Source organism: Ctenopharyngodon idella, chromosome 14 (genome assembly GCF_019924925.1).
Source record: "Ctenopharyngodon idella isolate HZGC_01 chromosome 14, HZGC01, whole genome shotgun sequence".
NCBI lineage: Eukaryota > Metazoa > Chordata > Actinopteri > Cypriniformes > Xenocyprididae > Ctenopharyngodon > Ctenopharyngodon idella.
This window is the reverse complement of record NC_067233.1, coordinates 15,021,122-15,045,346: the sequence shown is the minus strand read 5'-3', so window position 1 is coordinate 15,045,346 and position 24,225 is coordinate 15,021,122. Positions and strand designations below refer to the sequence as shown.

General features: G+C 36.4%; 2 protein-coding genes across 2 annotated transcripts; one reads left to right on the top strand and one right to left on the bottom strand.

Moving 5' to 3' along the window:
* Positions 1-1,977: 1,977 nt before the first annotated feature.
* On the top strand, positions 1,978-11,602 carry scyl1 (SCY1-like, kinase-like 1). Its single transcript, XM_051918264.1, has 18 exons — positions 1,978-2,425; positions 3,214-3,354; positions 3,688-3,810; positions 3,896-4,116; positions 5,704-5,794; positions 5,918-6,073; positions 6,827-6,985; positions 7,112-7,219; positions 7,354-7,467; positions 7,722-7,877; positions 7,968-8,156; positions 8,289-8,364; positions 8,471-8,665; positions 9,157-9,275; positions 9,409-9,489; positions 10,002-10,343; positions 10,485-10,563; positions 10,682-11,602. The coding sequence occupies exons 1-18, from the start codon at positions 2,318-2,320 to the stop codon at positions 10,804-10,806; spliced, it is 2,583 nt and encodes an 860-aa protein (XP_051774224.1). The 5' UTR covers positions 1,978-2,317; the 3' UTR covers positions 10,807-11,602.
* A 1,129-nt stretch (positions 11,603-12,731) lies between these two features.
* On the bottom strand, positions 12,732-15,776 carry LOC127525640 (phospholipase A and acyltransferase 3-like). Its single transcript, XM_051918292.1, has 5 exons — positions 15,640-15,776; positions 15,203-15,259; positions 14,686-14,794; positions 14,279-14,547; positions 12,732-13,248 (listed from the first exon to the last, which is right to left on the bottom strand). The coding sequence occupies exons 2-5, from the start codon at positions 15,215-15,217 to the stop codon at positions 13,129-13,131; spliced, it is 513 nt and encodes a 170-aa protein (XP_051774252.1). The 5' UTR covers positions 15,218-15,259; positions 15,640-15,776; the 3' UTR covers positions 12,732-13,128.
* Positions 15,777-24,225: the final 8,449 nt, after the last annotated feature.

The window sequence follows — 24,225 nt, the reverse complement described above, 5'->3', positions numbered from 1 at the left end:
GTAGGACATAATTAACAATTATTCAACAAAATATTCTAATTTAAGAAGAAACAAAATTGCTAGAGAAAACGCTTACTAGTTATAATTAGACTCTTGGCTCAAATAACAGCTATGCCATAGTAAATCCTGGGTCTCCCCTGCATTATATAAACTTTAATGGAATTAATGGCAATATTACCATTTATAATAACTAGAACGAGATAACGTCACTAAGGATGCACGCACAAAATAAACTTGCTGAATTCGTAACCACATACTAGTATACTTGCCTTACTACCTTTATCTTCATATGGCAGAAATAGTAATAGTATGCTACAGTGTTCCTATGCAGTTTGGAAAAGTATGAAATTTGATTTTAATTTCCAAGTATGGGAAAAAGTGTAAAAATAAATAAATCATACGAGCAAAGTGAATTCATGGCAAAAATTTAGTGTTTAAACTGTTTTTGGGTCATTATACAGAAACGGCCACTTTTCTGTTCCTAGTCTTTACAGAAATATTACACATGAAAAACACTTTAGGATTACAATTTCTTTATATTTTAAAAATCAAACAATATTTTATTTGAACAATTATACCTTCTTGAGCCATCAATGTGGCAATATTTGTTTTTTAATTAATTATATAGAATTCCAAGCACCAGAAGTGCTCATCCCCAGTCATGTACAGAGGGAAAGTGCTTTATTTTGAGCTCAGAAACAGGTTTTTCTACCATTTAAAATATAATAATGTATACATAACTATCAAATATATGATGTAAATGACAAAAAAAATAAGTGGTCCCCTGGAGTTGCGTCACTGGTGTTATAATTTAACAAAAATCTCTTATTTTGAAATAAAAATCACACTGATGACATCACTTCCCTTTTCATATTTCTTGAAGATCTATGAAGAAAGGCCCATGGAAAGTCCACTGTCTCTTTTCAGTTATGAGAAATTTTATTCAGAAAATCCTAATTTCATAAGAAGCTTTTAGTTGAACTCACTGGTATGACCTACTTTATTGTTAGGGAATTTTACTAAGAAACTAGAATACAAATGGATTAAACTACTTAATTTAGTGAGTATACCACGACTTGACAACATGTGGTTTGATACCTTGCAGCAGCCATTTTGTTAAATGCTTTTTTCATGAAAATTGTTACTGTCACTGGTGTCACCTTTTTATGGGTAACACCAGTAAAGATCAGTAACACCAATGACTCCCATTTACAGATAAACTTTATTCTAAGCTATTCATTTAGTTCTTTTGCATAAAATAGCACTAAGATTTCATGATTCTAACTTTTCTTTCTCATTGTTAATCGTCCTTTGGGCAGGTATGGCTAAATTGAGTGCAGCTGAGAAGCAGCGACTTTACAGACAGTGTATTTTACAGACATTTTTAAAATGTTTGATTTTTTACTGACTGCTTTCACTAAGTGTCAATGATAAGTCTTTGATTGTATACCAAATGCAACAATTTAGTCTCATCTACTTAATTATAGTTGAAGAATAAGGATCTTTGGTCTTATGTATGTCACTGGTGATTTATTGTGTCACTGGTGTTACTGTTTTTTGTCTGTCACATTAAATAAAATGTGTCATATGTGACATGATAATAATTTTACATCCATTGAATTCTGCTACAGTCAAGAATTAAGATTTAAAGGATTGCATCATTACTTGTTTATAACTGTTTTTCAAATATTTTCATTTTATAGCAAATACATGGTTGTGATGAACTAACGTCATTCAATCACACTTTTGACAAACCTGATTAAAATAAATAACACACAATCTCCTTATTTTTTGCATTATCATTATTTTTCTGTAACTCTGACTGCATGTGCTGAAAAAAAAAAAAGAGAAATAATATTTCATAAAAACCTTTAGAATTGCCAGAGAAATAAGGTAACACCAGTGACAAAAATGGTACATGCGGTCTTAAAAAAAAAAAATAATAATAATAATAATTAAGCTGTCATTTATGTGTATTCATAAAGTCAAAGGGTAATCTAATAATCACTCAAATATTATAGAAAATATTTACAGATGATTGTACCAAATATAATGCTGCATGAATAATTTATGTTAAATATATGGTCTGAAAAATCTACAGTGAGGATTGGAAATTTTGAAATGTAAAATGTGTAGGAAGCCTGATGCTAGTGCGGTTCCGAAGAACTCCGCATGATAGCGCACAAAAAGGCTGTCAGGAGGATTTAGGGTCACGTGACCTTTGCTTGGAGGATTCTCAGTTGTCGGAACAGTTGCGCCCTCTATTGGTTCGCTGTGCGTCCTACAGCAACACCGTGGGCTCGACTGACGGGGAAGGATGTGGTCCTTTTTCGCCCGGGATCCTATCAAAGACTTCAACTATGAAATTTCACCAGAAAACCAAGAAAAGTCAGGCATATGGACCCTTAGTCGGGGAAAGCGCAAGGTAAAATGACTTGACATATTGATATAAAGCAAATAGTGTCCTAGCAGGCCGCTGAAGCCTCGGTCTAAAGTTTAACTGCATCCCGCTTAGCATTGCGCATCAGCGAGTAAAACAGCAAAGCCGAAGTAGCAACTCAAAAACACATATAATTTCTTTGTAAGGTTGTATGTTTTCATATTCAAGGCTTAGTATCGTCTGGGCCGTATTGGTTAGATAATAAGACCATTACTTACAGAAAAATAGGTTTCTTTTGTCATCCTTTCAACAGAGTACGTAACATTGCTGTGGCCACGTCAACAGAAAACTGCAGTCACGTTAAATAGCTGAAATATTATTGTGGTACTAAGCACAATGATTTACATTAATTTATGTGACACAATCTTTTTTGTATCGATAAATACACTGTCACACTCTTTTAATTATGTATGATAGCAGTGAAAAGCTGCAGTGTTTGTGTTTACTGTACACGTGTCCTGACAGCCCAAATTAATAACTGTATCTGATCACGATTTACCAGAATTACTGGCATATTATATCAATAAACTTATTAGATTGTTATTTACTAAGATTACTGATGCATTCATAAATGTTGATCATCTTCTGATAAACATCAGAATGACAGATCAATCATCAACATAGCATAAAATGTTGATGTGGCTTGGTTTATTTGAAATCTAGTAAGTCAGGACATTCTGGTTTTGCAAATTTCCTTAAATTGCACTGTTCTTCTTTGCCTTATACAGATGAATTGTAACTTAACCTAACTTTTTCCCCCCTTTTTACTCCAGACCACTGGTGAGCCGGTGTCAGTCTTTGTGTACGAGGTTTCACAGGGAACGGAGGAGCAGACGCAGCTTGCTAAAGCTGCTTTCAAACGCACAAAAACTCTCAGACATCCCAACATCTTGTCCTACGTAGATGGATTGGAGGTAAGGACTTCATATGGATGAAATGAAGTTGTTTATCAGTGTGATGGTGAATCATAAGGAAGTTGTTCTCTTCAAACAATGCCTCATCTTTTCTTGTGCCCTCATTTCATCTTGATTATTCAGGTTGAGGTGAGCTCTTTGTGAATGTGACCCCTTGTCAATAATAGACTCTTATTTTAAGAAATAATCCCTGAATTAAATATTTATAATCATTTTAGTCACTTTATGTTAGTTGGAGATTTTACACAAACTTTTTACGTTCTAGATTCATCTTAATTGTAATTATTAAAAAGGAACTTTTATTAAAACTTTCTTTTCCTGTTGGGACATCAGACCGAGAAAAGCTTGTACATTGTCACAGAGCCAGTGACCCCTCTGGCCGCACACCTGAAGGTCCAGGCGGAGAAGGGTGGTGCGAGTGATTTAGAGGTGTCATGGGGCCTTCATCAAATTGTGGTAAGTTGAGAAGTAAAGACATGGACTAAAAAATGTTCATTTATTAGTTTAGTTACACGGTTTGCTGTCACTACTTTCCCATCAGAAAGCGCTGAGCTTCTTGGTGAATGACTGCCATCTAAATCATAATAACTTGGGCATGTGGGCCGTCTTTGTGGACCGTGCTGGTGAATGGAAGCTTGGAGGGTTGGATCATGTGAGCTCAGACCAGGGAGACTCCATCACCTTACCCCCACCTAAAGTGATCAACCCTGACCTGGAGAGATATGATCCCCCAGAGAGCCCCGGCAGTGGCGGAGAAAAATGGTAACTTGTACACGCAGAAGACTCTTGTTTTCTAGTTCTCTTTAATTGTTTTTAGCCCAACTATTCCCTGTAGACTATTTACATTTTCTGAATGAAGACTTTAGATATAAGACGGGGTACTCATACTACTATGAATGGGAGAAAGTGCAACGCACAATATGGTGAAATAAGTCCCGCCTTCTAAATAAAAGAACCAATTTGCAATTGGTACAGTTGTCACTGCTGCTGCCTTTAGAAGCTCTGGTTGCTATAGAAACAGACAGTGTTCTGAAACACGTGTTTATGACTGCACATGAGCATTGGCTGGTCCAGGCTGAAAAATTAAAAAAAAAATTGTCATGATTTGAGCGTTTAGAAACTAAATTTATGAGACAGTTATTGTTAGATTTCATTGGTGATTTCAAATATGAATTTTAATCGTGAGCTCTGTGAACAGCTTTGGAGAATTTGATGTTTCCCCATTCAAAGAGATAGGAGCTGTACATCTTTGGTTTTTGCATCTTTACAAAAGATGGCCACCATGTGAAAAGTCAACTTTGGTTGACTTTCACTCAAGCCCTAAACAGGTGTGGAGCTTGGGGGCCATGGCCCCCATTGACCGAAGCTTGGCCACCCTGCTCACAATTGCTGTCTCTCTTTTTTTTCCTTTTTAAAAAAAAATCTTGACCAGAATTGAGTTTCAGACATAGAACCGCCTATTTATTCATGAAAAAATGTAATACCACAACACACAGGAGACTTTTTAGGTACACACCCAAACTTCTCCTCGGTGCGAGGCACAAATCAAACAAGAACAGCAGATATACGAAATCGCTGAACAGTTGGGTAAATACAACATGATTAAATGTGGAGATGATTAAAGCAGCGTCAAAACTTTAAAAAATGAATGTATTTGTTATATATGCATCATATTTATGAATGTTGCCCTTAAATGTATATGCTATGTGAGCTCACAATATAAGGTACAAATTTAATTTTTATCTATAATTTAACGCACAAATAAATGCCTGTTCATTTGTACTCGAGAACCGGTGCCATTTTGCACAAGTTGGCAGAGTACAAATGGAAATGGATCGCATTTAATTGTGTATATAAAATGACTGATTTTACATTATGGCATTTGTTTTATGTGCTGCCCCATATTCACATTGTTGCACATGGGGATTTTAAAAGAGAACATATTTTTTTCTTTTGAAATGAATTTAATTTTGATAGAATTGTTGCAATTACTTTATTTTGACAACCAATTGAATGTTAAACATTAATTTTTCAGTTGCAAGTTTTTGAAACAGATTTACAGTCCAGGTTTAAGATTTTTTTTTTTTTTTTTTTTGTCAGATTCACTCAGTATTATTTGATCTATTCTATCACTACCTCAGTTAAGTACAATTACTTGTATTTGGTTGTGTTGTAGACACTAAAACAGTCCAGTACTTTATAGTCAAACTCCTTTTTTTTTATGTTTGAGTAATAAAGATTTCTGTGCCACCCCTGGCTCCCTGGCTCCGCCACTGGACCTAAAATGTTCAGTAAAATGCATTTGTAATCAGCCATAGCTCATTGTTGTGTATGTCTTTATGATCTCAGGACAGGGGATGTGTGGCGTCTTGGTTGTCTCATTTGGGAAGTATTTAATGGAACTTTACCACGTGCCTCCTCGTTACGATCTCTGGGCAAGGTACCAGATCATTTTTGATTAGTGTTAACTGCAATAATAGCTTTGTTAAGCAGTTTTTAGAATGACAAACAGATTAAAAGCTATTTATCTAGTCTTTTAAACCACTATGTTTATTTCTCACAGATTCCAAAGCAGTTAGTGCCGCATTACTGTGAGTTAGTGGGAGCAAACCCAAAGATTCGTCCCAACCCTGCTCGGTTCCTACTGAACTGTAGATCACCTGGAGGCTTTATGAACAACAGCTTTGTGGAGAGCTGTCTGTTTCTGGAAGAGATACAGGTATTTAAAACTGTTATGTATTCATCTTATTCTGTGAGTCTGTATTGTGTTGTATTACTCTGTCATTCAAAAGTTTGAGGTTGGTAAGATTTTTTTGTTGTTTTTGAAAGAAGTCTCTTATGCTCACCAAAGCTGAAAATACAGTAATATTGTGAAATATCACAGTTAAAAATAATTGTTTTCTATTTTATTAGGTTTCAAATGTAATTTATTTCTGTGATGCAAAGCTGAATTTTCAGTCATTCTAATATGCTGATTTGGTGCTTAAGAAACATTTCTTATTATTATCAATGTTGAAATGAGTTGTACTGCTTAATATTTTTGTGGAAAGTGATACATTTTTAGGATTCTTTGATGGATAGAAAGTTCAAAAGAATAGCATTTATTTGAAATAGAAATCTTTTGCTACATTGTAAATGTTTACTGACAATTTTGATCAAATTAATGCATTCTTGCTGAATAAAAGGTTTTATTTCTTGAAGAAAATCTTACCCCAGACATTTGAACGGAAGTGTAAATTGGTGATACTCTTTGTAAAAGAAATAATTAATATATCCTCTTAACCTTTACAGTTGTAACATGCATTTTCTTGTAAATTATGTATTGAATGATCAGACTACTGTTTTTTTTGTGTGTGTGTGTGTGTGTATTGCTTTGCATTGTTTTATGTATTTACATTAATACCTGGTCAGATAAGTCACTTAAGTGTGGTTTTTTTTTTTTTTTTTTTTTTTTGTGTATGTGTTCATGTAGATTAAAGAACCTGCAGAGAAGCAGCAGTTTTTCCAGGACCTGAGTGAGAATCTTGATTCTTTCCCTGAAGATTTCTGTAAACATAAAGTGCTGCCTCAGCTCCTTACAGCCTTCGAGTTTGGCAATGCTGGCGCTGTCGTTCTTACACCGCTATTTAAGGTGATAGACATTTTTGGTACTGCATTGACTCTTACCCATGTTGTACATTATGTTCAGTTAGGTTAGCATCCTAACCGATAAGCAGCAAGTTCCTTTAATACCATTTTGATATTTTGTTTGTGCTAGGTAGGGAAGTTTTTGTCAGCTGAGGAGTACCAGCAGAAAATCATCCCAGTCATCGTAAAGATGTTCTCTTCTACTGACCGTGCCATGAGGATACGATTGCTACAGCAGGTATACATGACTATAGTTTTTGTAAGAGCTTCTACATTACTGTTTAATCATACAAAAGTCTAATCCCAACTCTCTGACTCTCTCATACACACTTTGTCAATTCTAAATGAATTCTTTTTTTCTTTTTTTGTCAGATGGAGCAATTTATTCAGTATTTGAATGAAGCAGCAGTTAACTCCCAGATTTTTCCACACGTGGTTCATGGTTTCACAGACACAAACCCTGCCATCCGAGAGCAGACTGTAAAGGTATTTGTATGCTCTGTCTTCTCTCCTCTCCAGTGTTTGACACTCGGTCAGTGTAACTGATAGTGGCATACTTTTACATTTATGTATTTAAATGCATTCAAATGGATTTATCCAAAGCAACTTTTCATTGAAGCTCTTTAGTTCATGCTTTTCCTGGGAATTGAACCCATATCCTTGGTGTTACTAGTGCCATGCTTATTAGACTTTAATATGTTTTTAAATTACATTTCTTTTAATTTCTCTTGTTCCTGTAGTCCATGCTTCTGTTGGCCCCTAAACTGAGTGAGACCAATTTAAATCAAGAGTTGATGCGTCACTTTGCACGACTGCAGGCTCGGGACGATCAGGGCCCCATCCGCTGCAACACCACTGTTTGCCTGGGCAAAATTGCCCCCTACCTCAATGCTGGGGTAACTTCAACTAACAACCCATATTCTTCTATTTATTCAGGCATACGTTTCTGTCTAAATGACAATCTTTTCCTTTGTTTTTTTTCTCAGATGCGCCAGCGTGTGTTAATCTCTGCATTCTCACGGGCAACTAAAGACCCGTTTCCTGCCTCGCGTGCAGCAGGTGTGCTGGGATTCGCTGCCACCCATCAGTACTATAGTGTGGCTGAAAGCGCCAATCGTATCCTGCCCACACTGTGCATACTGACTGTGGATCCAGACAAAAACGTCAGAGATCAGGTAAAGAAAAATGCACGGCAGGAGTTGAGGTACACAATGACATAGTATCTATTTATATGTTCTGTGGTTTGGGTGTATAATCTGTCATTTTTGAAAATTACAATTCATAAAGTGTTTTTTTTTGTCCTGTAGGCATTCAAAGCCATAAAAAGTTTCCTCAGTAAGCTGGAGACAGTTTCTGAAGACCCTTCTAAACTAACTGAAATAGGTATAGCATGTTTTGTGCCTTACGTTAAAGGGATTGTTCACTAAAATGCAAATTTCATTCATCTCAAATGATGTAATGTTAATGTAATTAAATGGTTCAATTGCAGAAAAGGATGTGACGTCATCAGCGCAGACAGGAGGGTCGGCTGCTACATGGGCAGGATGGGCGGTAACAGGTGTCTCATCTCTCACCTCAAAACTCATCCGAAATGCTCCGGCTGGTTCGGAAGCACCGCCTGCTGAAAACAGCACCGCATCTCTACCTACTGCTGCACCTGTATCCACAAATAATGCAAACAAAGGTGTGCAACAAAGATCATATTTGTCAGTTAGATAGGTCATCAAGGATGTCAAGGAAGTACATCTTGAATAGGAAGAAAGTTATATAACCTGTTGCCACTAAACTTTTTTTTACAAATGTACATATTCAAAACAACTTTTGCATTTACATTTACAAAAAAAACTTTTCATTCTGAGATTTTAAAATAAGGTTTGCATATTTATGTATGCAAAAATAACTGATTTGCATTTTTACATATGAAAAAAAAAAATTATGCAGAGATTTTAAAGTGTGATTTGCTCATTAACATATTCAATAATCACTTTTCAATTAAAGAAAAAATGGTTAATTACAGATATTTAATAACCTAGTTTTCAACCTACCAAACAGCTTTATTCTACAATCGTAATCTTAGCCAAATATTCCTTTTTAAAAAAAGTTTATGAGCAGAAATAATCATTGAAATGAGAGGTGCCGTGTTATCATCTCATCAACTTCCTCTTTTCCTTTTAGGCCCAGAAATGAGAGCGCAGACTTCCAATGCACGTAGGATTCAATCAGAGACATCAAATGAGGAATCAGTGGAGCCAGATGGAGATCGGTGGGATGATGAAGATTGGGGAAGCCTTGAGGTGACTGATGGTTATTCAAATGATACAAAGTCTCTATAGTGTTTTTTCAGTGCTTGTCCTTTTATACTATGAAAAGTTAGCATACACATGAATACTGAGAAATTTTAATAATTCTTTATCTGTGTGTGCACAGGACGCTGAGAAAGTACAAACAGATCCAGACGATTTGCAGTCTGATTGGTCGGCAGTGTCCTCAACACAGAAGAAAAGCAATGTAGGTGATTTCTATTTACTGACATGGAAAAACATGACAGGTTATATATTAGGGCTGCACGATATATCGTTTTAGCATCGAAATCGCGATGTGCGCATCCGCAATAGTCACATCGCAGGATGTGGGATGTCTAGTATAGGGACCGTTAATCTGTATGGAGTCGGACCAGACATCACGGTTCAAAACGCACATGATTCTCTGATCAATTGCAAAGTTTGACCATCATACAATGAAAGTTTATAATTTGAACGTGTTTTAGCTCCTTCCAATTTAAACATTTAAGAGATTTTAAACCATTTGAGCGCATGAAGACGCGAAAGAGAACTCCATTCTGAACGTGCGGCTGTTTTCTGTGCGTACACACACACAGAGCTGCGCAGATGCACGTGAACACTGAATGCCATTATCTTCCTCGTTTTTATGTGCATTTATTCAAATTTCACTTCACAAATAAAGAAATTATATGTTATAAATTATTTATTAACTGTTATTCACTTGTTATCTTTCCATAGGTGGGTCGGAAGTCCACAGAGGCAGTGAAGAAGCAGAGTTCTGATTGGAGCTCAGGCTGGGATGCCGATGACAGCTGGTCTAACGAGAAAGATGCAGATGGTCAGGGTCAAAGTTCACCTGCTGATGAAGGCTGGGGTAACGACTGGGATGATGAAGGGGGTCTAGCTGAAAGTTTTACCCCAACGCCTCGAAAAAAATCCTCAACTGGGGCTCCAAAGAGTGCCAGTTTAAGCTCTGCGCAAGAAGGGGTACGATTGGCCAGCGAATATAACTGGGATGCAGCAGAAGGAAAATCAACAACATCAGATCTGTTGTCCAGTGTGTCACAACGAAGTACTATGGTAAGGCTCTGGTGGAGGAGATATAGGTCATATTTTCTTGAATTGTGAATTGCTAAAAGTGGCAGAACTTGATTCTGGATTATAGTTCTAGCCCAGTTTAATCCCTGCATGTCACTGAAAAACTGTGTTTTTGGTCCACAGAAGTCTGATGGCTGGGACGCAGATAGTGCAGGAGACTGGGGAACAGAAGAAAACTGGGAGTCACTGGATGGAGATCAGGGTCAGAGACTTTTTTTTTTTTTTTTCTCTCCAGGTTACACATTGAAGCATATTTTAAATTCAGATTCAGTTTTGTGTTTTGAAAGCCCAAATAACCACACTTTCTTTTGCGCCCTCAGGTTTAAGTAAAGCAGAATTGGCAAAGAAGAAACGAGAAGAAAGGCGGAAGGAGCTGGAGGCCAAACGGGCAGAGCGCAAGGCAGCAAAGGGTCCTCTTAAACTGGGCGCACGTAAACTGGACTAAGCACTGGAGGTACAGCAGATCATTGACTATTTGAAGATGAAGGGACTGCGAGATTTTAAAGAAACATTCCGTGATGTCAGAGAGGACGACAAGCCTCACAGCTGTCTGTATGTTGGGCAACTTGGAAGAACTGAAATTCTGACTTGGGAACAGCTGACACACCATAAACTATGATATTCCTTTACTCTCCTCACAGTACTATTGTTATATTACACAATATCATAGTTTACTGAGTGTGCATGAACTCACTGCTTTGAGAAGTATTAGGAGTCGAGGGAAATTTGAAAAATATAATCCTAGATATCTTTGTATGTATGTACACTGATTATACATTAAATATGGATCGCTTTGCCCTGAATGTGGACTTTGAGGACTTTTGAAAATGGATGATGCAGAGAAACTCAAACATGCTGTTAACTTAATCATGATCCTAGGTGGGACAATGTCATTACTAGCGCATGTATAAACACAGATGAATATTTTCAAAACAAAGAATTCAGTGGACGAATACATTGCAGCTCATGAAAGGCATTTTGTTATTTTCTTTGTTTGCCATACGACACGGTGAGGTGGATGTTCCTGTTATTTTTGGTTTGTGCCTTTTTCGTTCCTAGTAGGCGGTATTTTTATGTTGTAAAATAAACTAATCAACAGATGATTTTGTTTTTAGTTAATGAGACATTCTGTGAGATCTGGTGCAATATTTTCAAAAGGGGTAATTCATGTACTGTATACACACACATGTAAAATTCAGCTTCATATGTATGATAATAAAGAGGAACAGTCTGTCTTTGGAGATGTGCCGTACACAATCTTATTGCTATGTTTCAAAGAATTTAGTCCAGCAAATGATAAAGGTCTAACTGAACTGATGTTGTTTTTCAAAAATGCATAATGGAAGATGAATGCACCTCCTTAATTTGTTATTTTTTGTCATCAGTGGTGAGATGGCACTCTGAAAGTGCAGATTTAAAATTGAACAAGCTTCATATTTTGCAGTGAATAAGTGGGGGAAAAGGGTTATATTACATGTTTGGTTCAAGTCATTTTCTACAGCCATGTAAAATCTGGAAAAAGGAATTTTAATAATTCCCAGGGTTAGAATCAAACTGGTTGTCCTCAGCTTCAACCAATATTTAATTGTCTAAATTTTGTATAAATCATTTCTATCTTTAAAAATTATTCATAAAAATCCTTATGCAGTAATGATGAACAACTGGGATCCCTGGGAATTATTATAACTCTGATTAAAATTTGGGAAGGAAAAAGTGATTATAGAAATATATGGAATGAAAGTCAAAGAAAATGAGGGATTGTATCAACACCAGATTTTTTTTTATTTTTTTTATATGATTTTAGTCATTAATGAACAATTACAGAAACAGTTCACCAAAAAATGAAAATTCTGTCATCATTTACTCCTTACTCCAAACCGGTATGAATTTCTTTCTTCTGCTGAACACAAGAATGTCAGTAACCAAACAGCTGGGGACACCATGGACTTCCATAGTATTTCTTCCCCCCACATACTATGGAAGTCAGTGGGGCTCATCAACTGTTTGGTTACCGACATTCTTGTGTTCAGCAGAAGAAAGAAATTCATACTGGTTTGGAACAACTTGAGGAGTAAATGTTTTTGGGTGAACTATCCCTTTAATTTGTTCCACTAGAGATACTCAACAGATGACGATGTCTCTGATGTGGGTTGTTCAGTTGCCGTGCCTCCCACTGCTTTGTTGTCGCAAGAATTTGGTATTTACCAGCAAATGGTAACAAAGGTCTCGTTGAGCTGATGTAATTCAAGCCAGCAATACAGAAACCTCCACCATGGAACGACAGAATTGATTTGATTAATATCATCTTTTACACTCAGATACGCTGGTATAGAACACCACAAAATGTAACAAATACACAAACACCTAGTATATGATTTCAAATATTTAATGGCACAAAAACATAAATATGGCAGTTTGTTTTAAGATAAATTTGGTCAAATTGTTAGCTTACTATTTTGAATATACAGATAAAGTGCTTGAAATGTCATTAAGAAACCAGTAGAAAAAGAATCAAAATTATTTTAAAAATCCTTCAGGTATTTGAGATTTGTCAGTAGCAAAATACACTTTTGTTATCAAATGGAACAGATAGAATTTTGTTTGGTTGCTGAGAATGTCTTGTTTGTACATATTAAAATGTTTGTTAACATTTCCAGTGTACTCCCAAAACTAAGCCTACCAAGCTATTACATGACTTTAAATTACATTGACTTTAAATATGAAAGGCCTCCACAAGTGTACTTTTCACTTCTGCATGTCTCAGTCCTTACTTTGTCTGCTTCTCTTTGTCTTTTGAACCAAAAATGGTTGCAGCAGCAGCAAGAACTCCAAAGGTAACCGCTGCAGCAAGACCAACTCCAACACCAAACTCCACCGCTTTTCGCACCTAATAGAATGGACAGAAAGCATTTACATTAATTCACAGAATAAGTGTCCATCATTGCCTAAATCAACATTAAACATTTTACCGTAAATCAGCCCTGTAATCATGGGTGTAGTATGTGGAGGTCAACTCAAAAGTAAATATGGATATAATGTAGGTATTTTAATACATTTTGAATTGTAGTTTTTGTTTTTAAGTTAATAAATACAATCAAACTTACTAATGTCTCCCCCAATTTTATTTTAGTAAACAAATATGCGGATAACAGCCCAACAGATGTCTGTTTTACAGCAGAAGGCGAGTAATTTTTCACTCCTTTACTTGCTTCTTTAAAATATTGTGTTTATAGTGCATTTTCAGCATGTTTATTGCTAAGTTTAGCACAGCAAAACAGACTCTTCGCAGCCCTTACAAGTAATCCGTGTGCGATGTATCCGATTGCCATGCAGTGCTGTGTAGATTACTTACAAATTTTAGATGGTTACTGATTCCAAATTACATGACAAAAATTGTAGTTGGAAACGTAATCAATTACATTACAAATTTAAGGTAATATAATCCGACTACTTTTAGATTATTTTTGACCCAACTCGTTTATCACAATGATTTGAATAAGATAATCTTGTACCATATTGATATAAAAATAGTTAAATACAAAGACAAAGAAAATATATTCCAATCTTTGTTATCAACAACATTACATGCATTAAATATTACATTACATCAGGGTTTCTCAGACTGGGGTTCTGATAGAACTGCAGGGGGTTCGTGAGTTTAATGAAAAGCTATTAAATCATACAATTCTATAATGTAAAAGATAAAAAAAGTAGTAGTAACTAGTCTGATTACGATTATTTTATTATAATCTAACTACAAGTACTTGTAATCTGATTACATAATCCAGATACACGTAATCAATATGGTAACTGGTAACATGCCTGTATTAATACTGTGATTTTACAAATTTTTGAGAAATTAATGAGAGCACTACAATTCAATACATCTGTGAATCATCTGAATGTTCAAACTGTACCTGGCGTGAATGTGGCTTTCCGTATCTCAACACCGTAACAAAGTGCTCACAGTTCTCACTAAAGACACAATATGGACGTTCTTGACCCAAAAAACTGTGTGCGTCCCGGAGAATGTCTTGAATGGGACGTGGCTCATATTTGTCATCCAGAAGGTTGTTGGTACGGTATTCATCATTGCCAACTACTTTATAAAGTTCTTCTTTCTTCACTGTGGCTTTGTCGCATAGTACTGACATCATACTGTAGGCCCCAGCTTGAGCATGCTCAGCTATAGAGAAAGAAATGGAAAAGCAAAAACAAAATATAAAATGCACAACCTTCAGAAAGTTGTCACTTAAATGGAATGTTTCAGATTCAAATCAAGTTCAACTTGACAGGCAGCATGTAAAGAATGTAAATAACCCACAGGGTGGTGCCAGGTGAATCACATAACCTTCGCCAACATATATAGCCCAGTGCTGATATGTGCCTCGGAAAATTTCAATGAGGTCTCCAGGTTCCGGCTTCTTGTCATACTAAGAGACAATATCAATATTGAGTTTCATTTTAATAGAACCATTGAACTTGTCAGTAATATATCATATTGCTTAACACAAATAACCACATGTTGAACTTGTGGATATAAAAAAAAGACAAGAAAGTGAAAGTGTGCTTGCTGCGTTTTTGCGCGCAGACATGCTCTTGTTTCAGAAATGTATCTAGCTCCTTCTGTTGCCTTGGAAAACAAAATCCTGTCTCAATCGCATTAATAAAATTCCTCTATAACAGACCTTGAGCAATAAGCACACATAATTACCAAACTGTGCAATAGTATCAAACTACGGTTTCATCAATAACAACTGCACTAACTACAAGATCTATTTGCTATTTAATGTTACGTTTCATTCTTTCCGTTTGTTTCGGATTATTTAAAAGACATTTACCTTTGACGGTGCCATGGCGACCTCAACAACCTGCTGTTCTTGTTTTTAACTCTAATCCTGTGAGAAACACACAACAAACGACATTTAGACCTTGTTTCCACCAAGTAATAAGATGTACTTTTGGTGATCCGATGACAAGCGGCTCTTTACCGTTTAAATGTATTCACTTCGTTTATTTACCCATAAAATAAGTTGAGAGGGCAGCAAATTTGCGACCATTTAAACCGCTACGTAAAAGAATACGTTTTTGGGAATTGAATTATATTATATGTACGTGAATATGAAGGCGAAAAACAAAAACATTGGAACACTGGGGGGAAAACAACACGACATTGTAGGAACAACACGACAAGACAAACAAACAGTTTTGCGCTCTAAGATCCATGCTTTGAACACGGTCTTCCTCTCGTAACTTATAATTAAGGAATCATACTTACAAGGATGTATTTCTGAGCGTGAGCTGCACTCCGTGTATTTGTGTCTGAAGTAAAAATAAATCACAGACTATAAATCAGCTGATGTGACTGTTGGCAGCGAATTCGACCAATCAGTACGAGGGTCATTCCGCGTAAGCATCATTGGTGGACGCCATTAAAGTGATCTTGATGTTCTTATTTACAATTTTACTGACGTTCTATTTGTATTATTTTCATCAGGAATACTGCTTTTGTACGTTTTAGGATACATATATCACTGTAGCAATGGTCAATGTTATTGACTTCCTAAATAAAATGTATTAAATAAATGATTTATAAATGTACAGTGTATTTCTGTGATAACATCGTTACGCGGTGTTGTCAAGGACGATGTTGAACGCGGAATATTTTGACAATAACAGCTCTCCTAAACTACAGAGGGCGAAATGTGTAACGTTAACTTATCCAAAACGTCCGCTGTCTGTCTAATGCATTATTCATTTAATTGTTTGAAGTTGTTAAAAGTTGCAAAAGCTGCACTTTCCCCTCCATTTATACAAATCGATGTTTCCCTCACAATTCGACATGCCCAGTAATTGTATGTAGGCATACTAAATATTGTGCGAAGGAGCTTTGCATTCAGCTGTAAAAGGAAAAAGGAACAACGTGTCGTTCTCTCTTTCAATAAATAAACATTTCCACAGTTATTGCACAGGAAATGTACAATCTATATACACACTAATAAAAGAAAGAGTTTTGTCAAAGGACTCATTAAACTATTGTAATACCGGCCAGAAGTGCAGATACACTCTTCTAAAATACACACACACTATAAAATAAACAATACACCTCCTAGCTTTTCTTGTGTCATTGGTAGGCCTATACTAGCACCCTGGAAGTACTAGATGTAAGAAAGCATATTTTGTACTAAGGTGGGCTATGACACTACAGATCGTGAAAAAGAAATACAGATGGAAAAATATTTGTTCAAATAATTATAGCACAAAAAGAAATGTCAGTTATTTAAGCATTAATTTGGCTTTCTGTATTTTGATAAGATAATTATAAAAGTGCTTGAAATGTCATTCGAAATCCAGTGGAAAGAGAAATGCGTGATTTCAAAATTATTTACAAAAAAAGAAAAAAGTTTTATTTGTGGACTACAGATTCATAACTCTGTTGTTGAGTTACCAAACAACACAACAGATTTTACGTTCATTTATGAATATTTCCATTTGTGCTCATAACACTACGCTGCCAAGATATTACATATAAGTTTGATTGTTTATTTAAATTATTTATTTAAACTTAAAAATGCAACAAACAATTTTCTTTAGATACTAGATACTACTTTAGATAATCAAATGTGGCCACAACTGTAGTTTTAGTTCTTCATTTCCCACCGCACCGTTCATTGTGTCTGCTTCTCTCTGTCAAAAAAACATGGCAACAAGAGCAGCAGCAGCAAGGTCTACAGCAACACCAAGCACTGCAGCACCACCAAGGGAAATTTGAACAATATATACATATATATATCTTTGATATATCTTTGATATATCCTGGATATCTTTGTATAATATTTTGCATAAATATAGATATATTCACTGTTTTTCATAGCATTTAGTTGGCACATTTGTTTGAAGAACAGCATTGGGCAGGATGTAGTGTGTTTTGCCAATAAAAGAAACGAAAATTGGGCTTTTTATCTAATTAATCGAAAAAAATTGGCCAACTAATCGATTATCAAAATAATCATTAGTTGCAGCCCTAAAGTGGATATGTTTGCCTTTTCTCCTGTGTTTCCCCTTCTTGGATTTATTAAAGACTGTGATTTTGCATTGTCTTGCACTCAATTGCGCTCAATTAAACAATGAGAATCCAATTCAGAAATGATACATACATAACATCAGTTGCTCAAAGAAGAATCTAAGACTGAGAGATGCATACCTGACGGCACACAGCAGTGTATGAGTATTTTGGATGCAGAGCTCCAGAGACTTACACAGCAAGGGTTTTTCTGGTTACAGAATCATTGACTCTTTTGCCACTATCGCCAGAATAAAAGAACTGTAAATATTTACTATCCAAACATTTGTGGAATTTGGCTGGGTCTATCCATGTGCCCCAAAGGGTTGCACTTGGTTTCGTGGTGAGGACCAATGGTTATCATAAATCTTGAAGGGACACCACCAACAAACAGAAATATTCTATGTTTTGAACCTTTATTATAATGTATGTTACTTCTGTGAAATTGAGAACATCTTACCAATCACACTGAGGCATTTAAAATAATACCAAATATGAAAAAATTAGTTCACCCAAAAATGAAAATTCTGTCATTTATTACTCACCCTCATGTCGTTTCACACCCGTAAGACCTTCGTTCATCTTTGGAACACAAATTAAGATACTTTTAATGAAATCCGAGAGGTATATGACTCGTCCATAGACAGCTATATAATTACCACATTCAAGGTCCAGAGAAGTACTAAAGACATCGTTAAAACAGTCGACGTGACTACAGCGACAAGAATACTTTTTGTGTGCAAAAACAAAACAAAAATAATGACTTTATTCAACAATCTCTTCTCTTCCCTGTCATTATCCTTACGCAATTGACACAGTAAGCACAGTGAAGGCTTCCGTGTTTACATCTGAACGCCGGCTGCACACGTGAGTAGCATAACGCATGAGCCGGCCAATAATGAGCCGCCGTTCTGACGTAGAACCTGGAAGCGCTGAACGTAAACAACAAATAAGAATGACACAGAAGAAAAGATATTGAATAAAGTCGTTATTTTTGTTTTGTTTGTGCGCACAAAAAGTATTCTCATAGCTTCATAACATTAAGGTTGAACCACTGCAGTCACATGGACTATTTCAACAATGACTTTACTACCTTTCTGGACCTTGAAAGTGGTAATTGTGTTGCAGTCTATTGGAGGCCAGATAACTCACAGATTTCCTCCAAAATATGTGTTCCGAAGGTGTGGAACGACATGAGGGTGTAATTAATGACAGAATTTTCATTTTTGGGTGAACTAACCCTTTAAAATCATGAATTCTCAAGATACAGTATATGTGGTCTAAAGTAAACTTTAGAAGGAGAGGGGGAGGGGGGATCAGGATGGGTAAGAAGAGAAGAGCAGGCAAATGGCTTTCTGTGCCCCTGTTTCGTGATCTCTTTTCCAGATTTGTGGGTTTATTGTTTTATTGTCTGTTGTCTGTTTTTGTGAAAGCTCGTGTTCAGTCTCATCAGGAATTTAGGTCTTACAAATTCAACTTTATATGTATGATAATAGAGAGGAACAGTCTGTTACTCAATTGCTACGTTTCACAGAATTTATTCCAGCAAATGGTAAAACAGGTCTCACTGAACTGTTGTAAAGATGGCCAGAAACTCTGTAATTTACTATATAAAAGAGATTGCACTCAGGCATAATAGTATAAGTCTAATGGCATCAAAATAAAAATATATGGCAGTTAATTTCAGGATAGGTTTCCAGCCTTTTGTTATTACATACAGAGCTTCTACACACATGGAAAATCTAAATAAGAAATCTATTTTTATTATTAATTATAAGGCATGGGGAAGTCATGGAAATTAACAAAATCTTAAAAAGTCTGGTAATTTCTATAGTGCTGAGCTGTAATTTCTGTACGTTGTGACAGCAGTGACTGAAATCTGTCCCTGTCTTCATCACAGGTACACTGGCTTGACACATCACCTAGAGAGTAATCTGGATGACGAATCCAAAGATTAGCTGCCTTTTGTGACGCCTCTTTCTCTTTTCTTGAACAATGCTGCTTCCATATAGTCCAAGAGTCATTAAAGCAAGAGTACTAGTAAGAATGAATCCAGTAACTGCTTGTTGCAAAGGGAGAGAAAATAATGTTAAATAATTTACCATAATACAGCTCTGTATTCCTGTGGTTTCAAAATGATAACAGCACTGTCACTGACTAACATATAGTGAATCTAATATGCCTACATTACTAATACAAAACTAATACACTAACACATGCATATTGCATATCTAATTATGTCAGGCTTGTACGTGGCAAGATTCTGCTGACAGAAAGTGCTGACAGTTCTGTGTTAACAGCTGATATGGGTGTTGCTCTTCCACATGATTGAATGCTTCATTTATGATTTTACTGACAGGGCGAGTTTTATAGGCTACTTGTCATCTAAACAGTTATATGAACACTGTAGCCATGAACACCCACTACATACATAAGTTTCTCTCTTTTCACTATGGCTTGACCAGTTGCTACTAAGGAGAAATAGAAAAGCACATAACATTTTCTTTCTCAATTGGCTACGTTCACACTGTTGCCAGTTTTTGGGATTGACAACTGCATTTACTTACAGCTGTGAGTCTCGAAATGTCCCGTTCACACAGCAACTTACAGCAGCGTCTCGAATACTGTCTGTATGAACTTGCAACCAGAGTCAAGCCCATATTCTCTTATAACCAGTTACCATAGCGACAGTGACCAAAGTAATATCAAAGATGGCGACGTCCATAAAACTGAAAAGTCTTATCACTTTTGACACGAGCCGCGAGTTCATCTATTAAATCTTCACTGACAGTAGCTTCAATGTTAACATGCGCTAGCCGGACACCTTTACCGTTGCGCTCGCGTCTCACGTCCTTTGGAGCGTCTCGCGCATTACACGGCATTTGAGTCGCGCAAAACTGATGGGTGCGGAGAATAGTGACTGGATCTAAAACCTTCAGATGACACACAGCTCATATCTCCCTTGCTGTAAGTTACCGAAGAGAAACCACACACACACACACACACACACACACACACACACACACACACACGAACCCCCTTGACAGACAACTAGTTGTCCATTCCGGTTCCGTTCACACAGCGCGAATTTTCCGAGAATGCGGTTGTGAGTTTGGTTAAGAATGCGGTTGTCACTCCCGTAAATAACCGTACTATTGTGTGAACGTAACCGTATTAAGGACTCAAATACAGGACTGACAACCATATTCTGTTGTTGTGTCAAGGTGGCCTATGTAAAATGTTTAATCTATTTGTATAATAAATAAACAATAGGGGAAAAGCTTGCATTTTATGTTAAAAACTGTTAAGAATTACTCTTACACTCCTAGTTAAATGCTGAAATTGGCCAGAAATTAACTGTAAAGAATGTGGCCTTTCCACAAAAACAATGACTAATATACAGGTGCTGGTCATAATTAGAATATCATCAAAAAGTTGCTTTATTTCACTAATTCCATTCAAAAAGTGAAACTTGTATATTATATTCATTCATTACACACAGACTGATATATTTCAAATGTTTATTTCTTTTAATTTTGATGATTATAACTGACAACTAAGGAAAATCCCAAATTCAGTATCTCAGAAAATTAGAATATTGTGAAAAGGTTCAATATTGAAGACACCTGGTGCCACACTCTAATCAGCTAATTAACTCAAAACACCTGCAAAGGCCTTTAGATGGTCTCTCAATCTAGTTCTGTAGGCTACACAATCATGGGGAAGACTGCTGACTTGACAGTTGTCCAAAAGACGACCATTGACACCTTGCACAAGGAGGGCAAGACACAAAAGGTCATTGCAAAAGAGGCTGGCTGTTCACAGAGCTCTGTGTCCAAGCACATTAATAGAGAGGCGAAGGGAAGGAAAAGATGTGGTAGAAAAAAGTGTACAAGCAATAGGGATAACCGCACCCTGGAGAGGATTGTGAAACAAAACCCATTCAAAAATGTGGGGGAGATTCACAAAGAGTGGACTGCAGCTGGAGTCAGTGCTTCAAGAACCACTACGCACAGACGTATGCAAGACATGGGTTTCAGCTGTCGCATTCCTTGTGTCAAGCCACTCTTGAACAACAGACAGCGTCAGAAGCGTCTCGCCTGGGCTAAAGACAAAAAGGACTGGACTGCTGCTGAGTGGTCCAAAGTTATGTTCTCTGATGAAAGTAAATTTTGCATTTCCTTTGGAAATCAGGGTCCCAGAGTCTGGAGGAAGAGAGGAGAGGCACACAATCCACGTTACTTGAGGTCCAGTGTAAAGTTTCCACAGTCAGTGATGGTTTGGGGTGCCATGTCATCTGCTGGTGTTGGTCCACTGTGTTTTCTGAGGTCCAAGGTCAACGCAGCCGTATACCAGGAAGTTTTAGAGCACTTCATGCTTCCTGCTGCTGACCAACTTTATGGAGATGCAGATTTCATTTTCCAACAGGACTTGGCACCTGCACACAGTGCCAAAGCTACCAGTACCTGTTTTAAGGACCATGGTATCCCTGTTCTTAATTGGCCAGCAAACTCGCCTGACCTTAACCCCATAGAAAATCGATGGGGTATTGTGAAGAGGAAGATGCGATATGCCAGACCCAATAATGCAGAAGAGCTCAAGGCCACTATCAGAGCAACCTGGGCTCTTATAACACCTGAGCAGTGCCACAGACTGATCGACTCCATGCCACGCCGCATTGCTGCAGTAATTCAGGCAAAAGGAGCCCCAACTAAGTATTGAGTGCTGTACATGCTCATACTTTTCATGTTCATACTTTTCAGTTGGCCAAGATTTCTAAAAATCCTTTCTTTGTATTGGTCTTAAGTAATATTCTAATTTTCTGAGATACTAAATTTGGGATTTTCCTTAGTTGTCAGTTATAATCATCAAAATTAAAAGAAATAAACATTTGAAATATATCAGTCTGTGTGTAATGAATTAATATAATATACAAGTTTCACTTTTTGAATGGAATTAGTGAAATAAATCAACTATTTGATGATATTCTAATTATATGACCAGCACCTGTAGTACAGTACACAGTGAAAGACAAAACATGATAGGTTTTTTACTGCACCATAAAAGCATTCTTAAAGGGATAGTTAACCCAGAAATGAAACTTCTGTCATCATTTACTGCCCCTCAAGTAGTTCCAAACCTGTATAAATTTCCCTGTTCTGCTGTACACAAAGGAAGATATTTGGAAGAATGTCAGTGATCAAACAGATCTCTGACATTCTTTCAAATATTTTCCTTTGTGTTCAGCAGAACAAAGAAATTCATACAGGTTTAGATTGGAACTTCTTTAGGGTGAGTAAATGATGACATGCAGTATTTTCATTTTTGGGTGAACTATCCCTTTAAAATGCAAAAAACTATGCCATGCAACTTTGATTAATCACCTTTGTAATGTGTTATGTTTGTAATTAACCGCATCAACATCACCAATATATAGAGTCCAGTGCTTATATCCACCTCTGGAGATTTTAATGAGGCCTCCACTTTCCAGATTCTCATCAAGGAAAGGAAAGTATTATTAATTAGATAATATTTAAAACTCTTTCCAAAGACAAGTAGTAAAAAGACAGTACTGTTTTAAAAAGGCAATTTTGAAATTACATCAAACCCATCACCAGTAATAACAGCATCAAACTCTTATTTTTACCTATTATTAATGTTTTATTTATTGACGCCACGGTGACAATAGCAAGTTCTGCTGGTTTTAAAATTAGTCATATAACAAAACAAAACAGCCTTTTGTGTCATTGTCAGCTTGTTTTTGGTTTTCTCCTTCTCTCTCTCTCTCTTTTATAATCCATGTTCAGGTAGTCTGTCTTGTCTGTTGTTCCCTCTTAGGCTATTGTGTTACATAATTTCTCAAATTTCATTGATTTACTGATGTAGATCCATAGATCATTATTTAAGGAGTGGTAGTGGATCCATTTGGTTGTTGTCAAGCAAGTCAAGTCACCTTTATTTATATAGCACTTTATTTAATACAGATTGTTTCAAAGCAGCTTTATAGCGATAAACAGGAAAATAACGAGCATCAATGATACAAACAATTCAATTCTGCTTTAAAGCAGCTCTAAAAAGACAATAGTAAACAGTCATTAGTCAGTTGAAATATAATGTTTATATATATTTGAACTACCAAAATCTGCTTTTTTACTTTCCAATGTACAGATCACTAGTACATAATACAGGTGGCACAGCAGAAAGCCACATCATGTATCACGGATTGCTCTGAGACTTTAGTAAGATCCAAGTGCAGTTTTATTTGGATATCCAGAATCGTTGTCACAGCCAAGCAAGATCAAAACACATAAACCAGACCAGGAAAAACAAGAAAACAAAACCAAGTGCTCAGATGTGCAGGTAACAATTACAAAACCTCAATGAAACTGACAGAAACAAACCGGGTATAAATAGGCAGAAACTAATGACATGAGTGCAGACAGCTGTGTGCAATGATCAGTGATGAGTCAGGGACAAAGGATTATGGGAGATGGAGTCCAATAAAGTGATGTCATAGTCCGGGGTGGAGTGCCCTCTAGTGGCTAACAAGGGCACTTCAGCAGGTGATCATGACAGTATCCGAGTTCATTAAGTGACCTAAAACAAGGCCAATGCTCGACGGTCCACAGGCTCATTCACACAAAGAAAAAACACCATCAGGGTAACACATATAACACTAAAATAATGCAATAAACATTAACTAAAATTGTGAGATTTGAATGTTTGTTGTCTTGGCCCACATTTATACATTTTTAATGAAGATATTTAAGTAAATATGAAGATAAAATGAAGATATTAAAA

Coding starts and splice junctions, on each gene's coding strand:
- scyl1 (XM_051918264.1), top strand. CDS start 2,318: ATGTGGTCCTTTTTCGCCCGGGATCCTATCAAAGACTTCAACTATGAA. Junction 3,811..3,895: donor GGGGCCTTCATCAAATTGTG/GTAAGTTGAGAA, acceptor CTTTCCCATCAG/AAAGCGCTGAGCTTCTTGGT. Junction 6,074..6,826: donor TGTTTCTGGAAGAGATACAG/GTATTTAAAACT, acceptor GTGTTCATGTAG/ATTAAAGAACCTGCAGAGAA.
- LOC127525640 (XM_051918292.1), bottom strand. Junction 14,548..14,685: donor GATTCACCTGGCACCACCCT/GTGGGTTATTTA, acceptor CTTTCTCTATAG/CTGAGCATGCTCAAGCTGGG. Junction 13,249..14,278: donor GAAAGCCACATTCACGCCAG/GTACAGTTTGAA, acceptor CCATTCTATTAG/GTGCGAAAAGCGGTGGAGTT.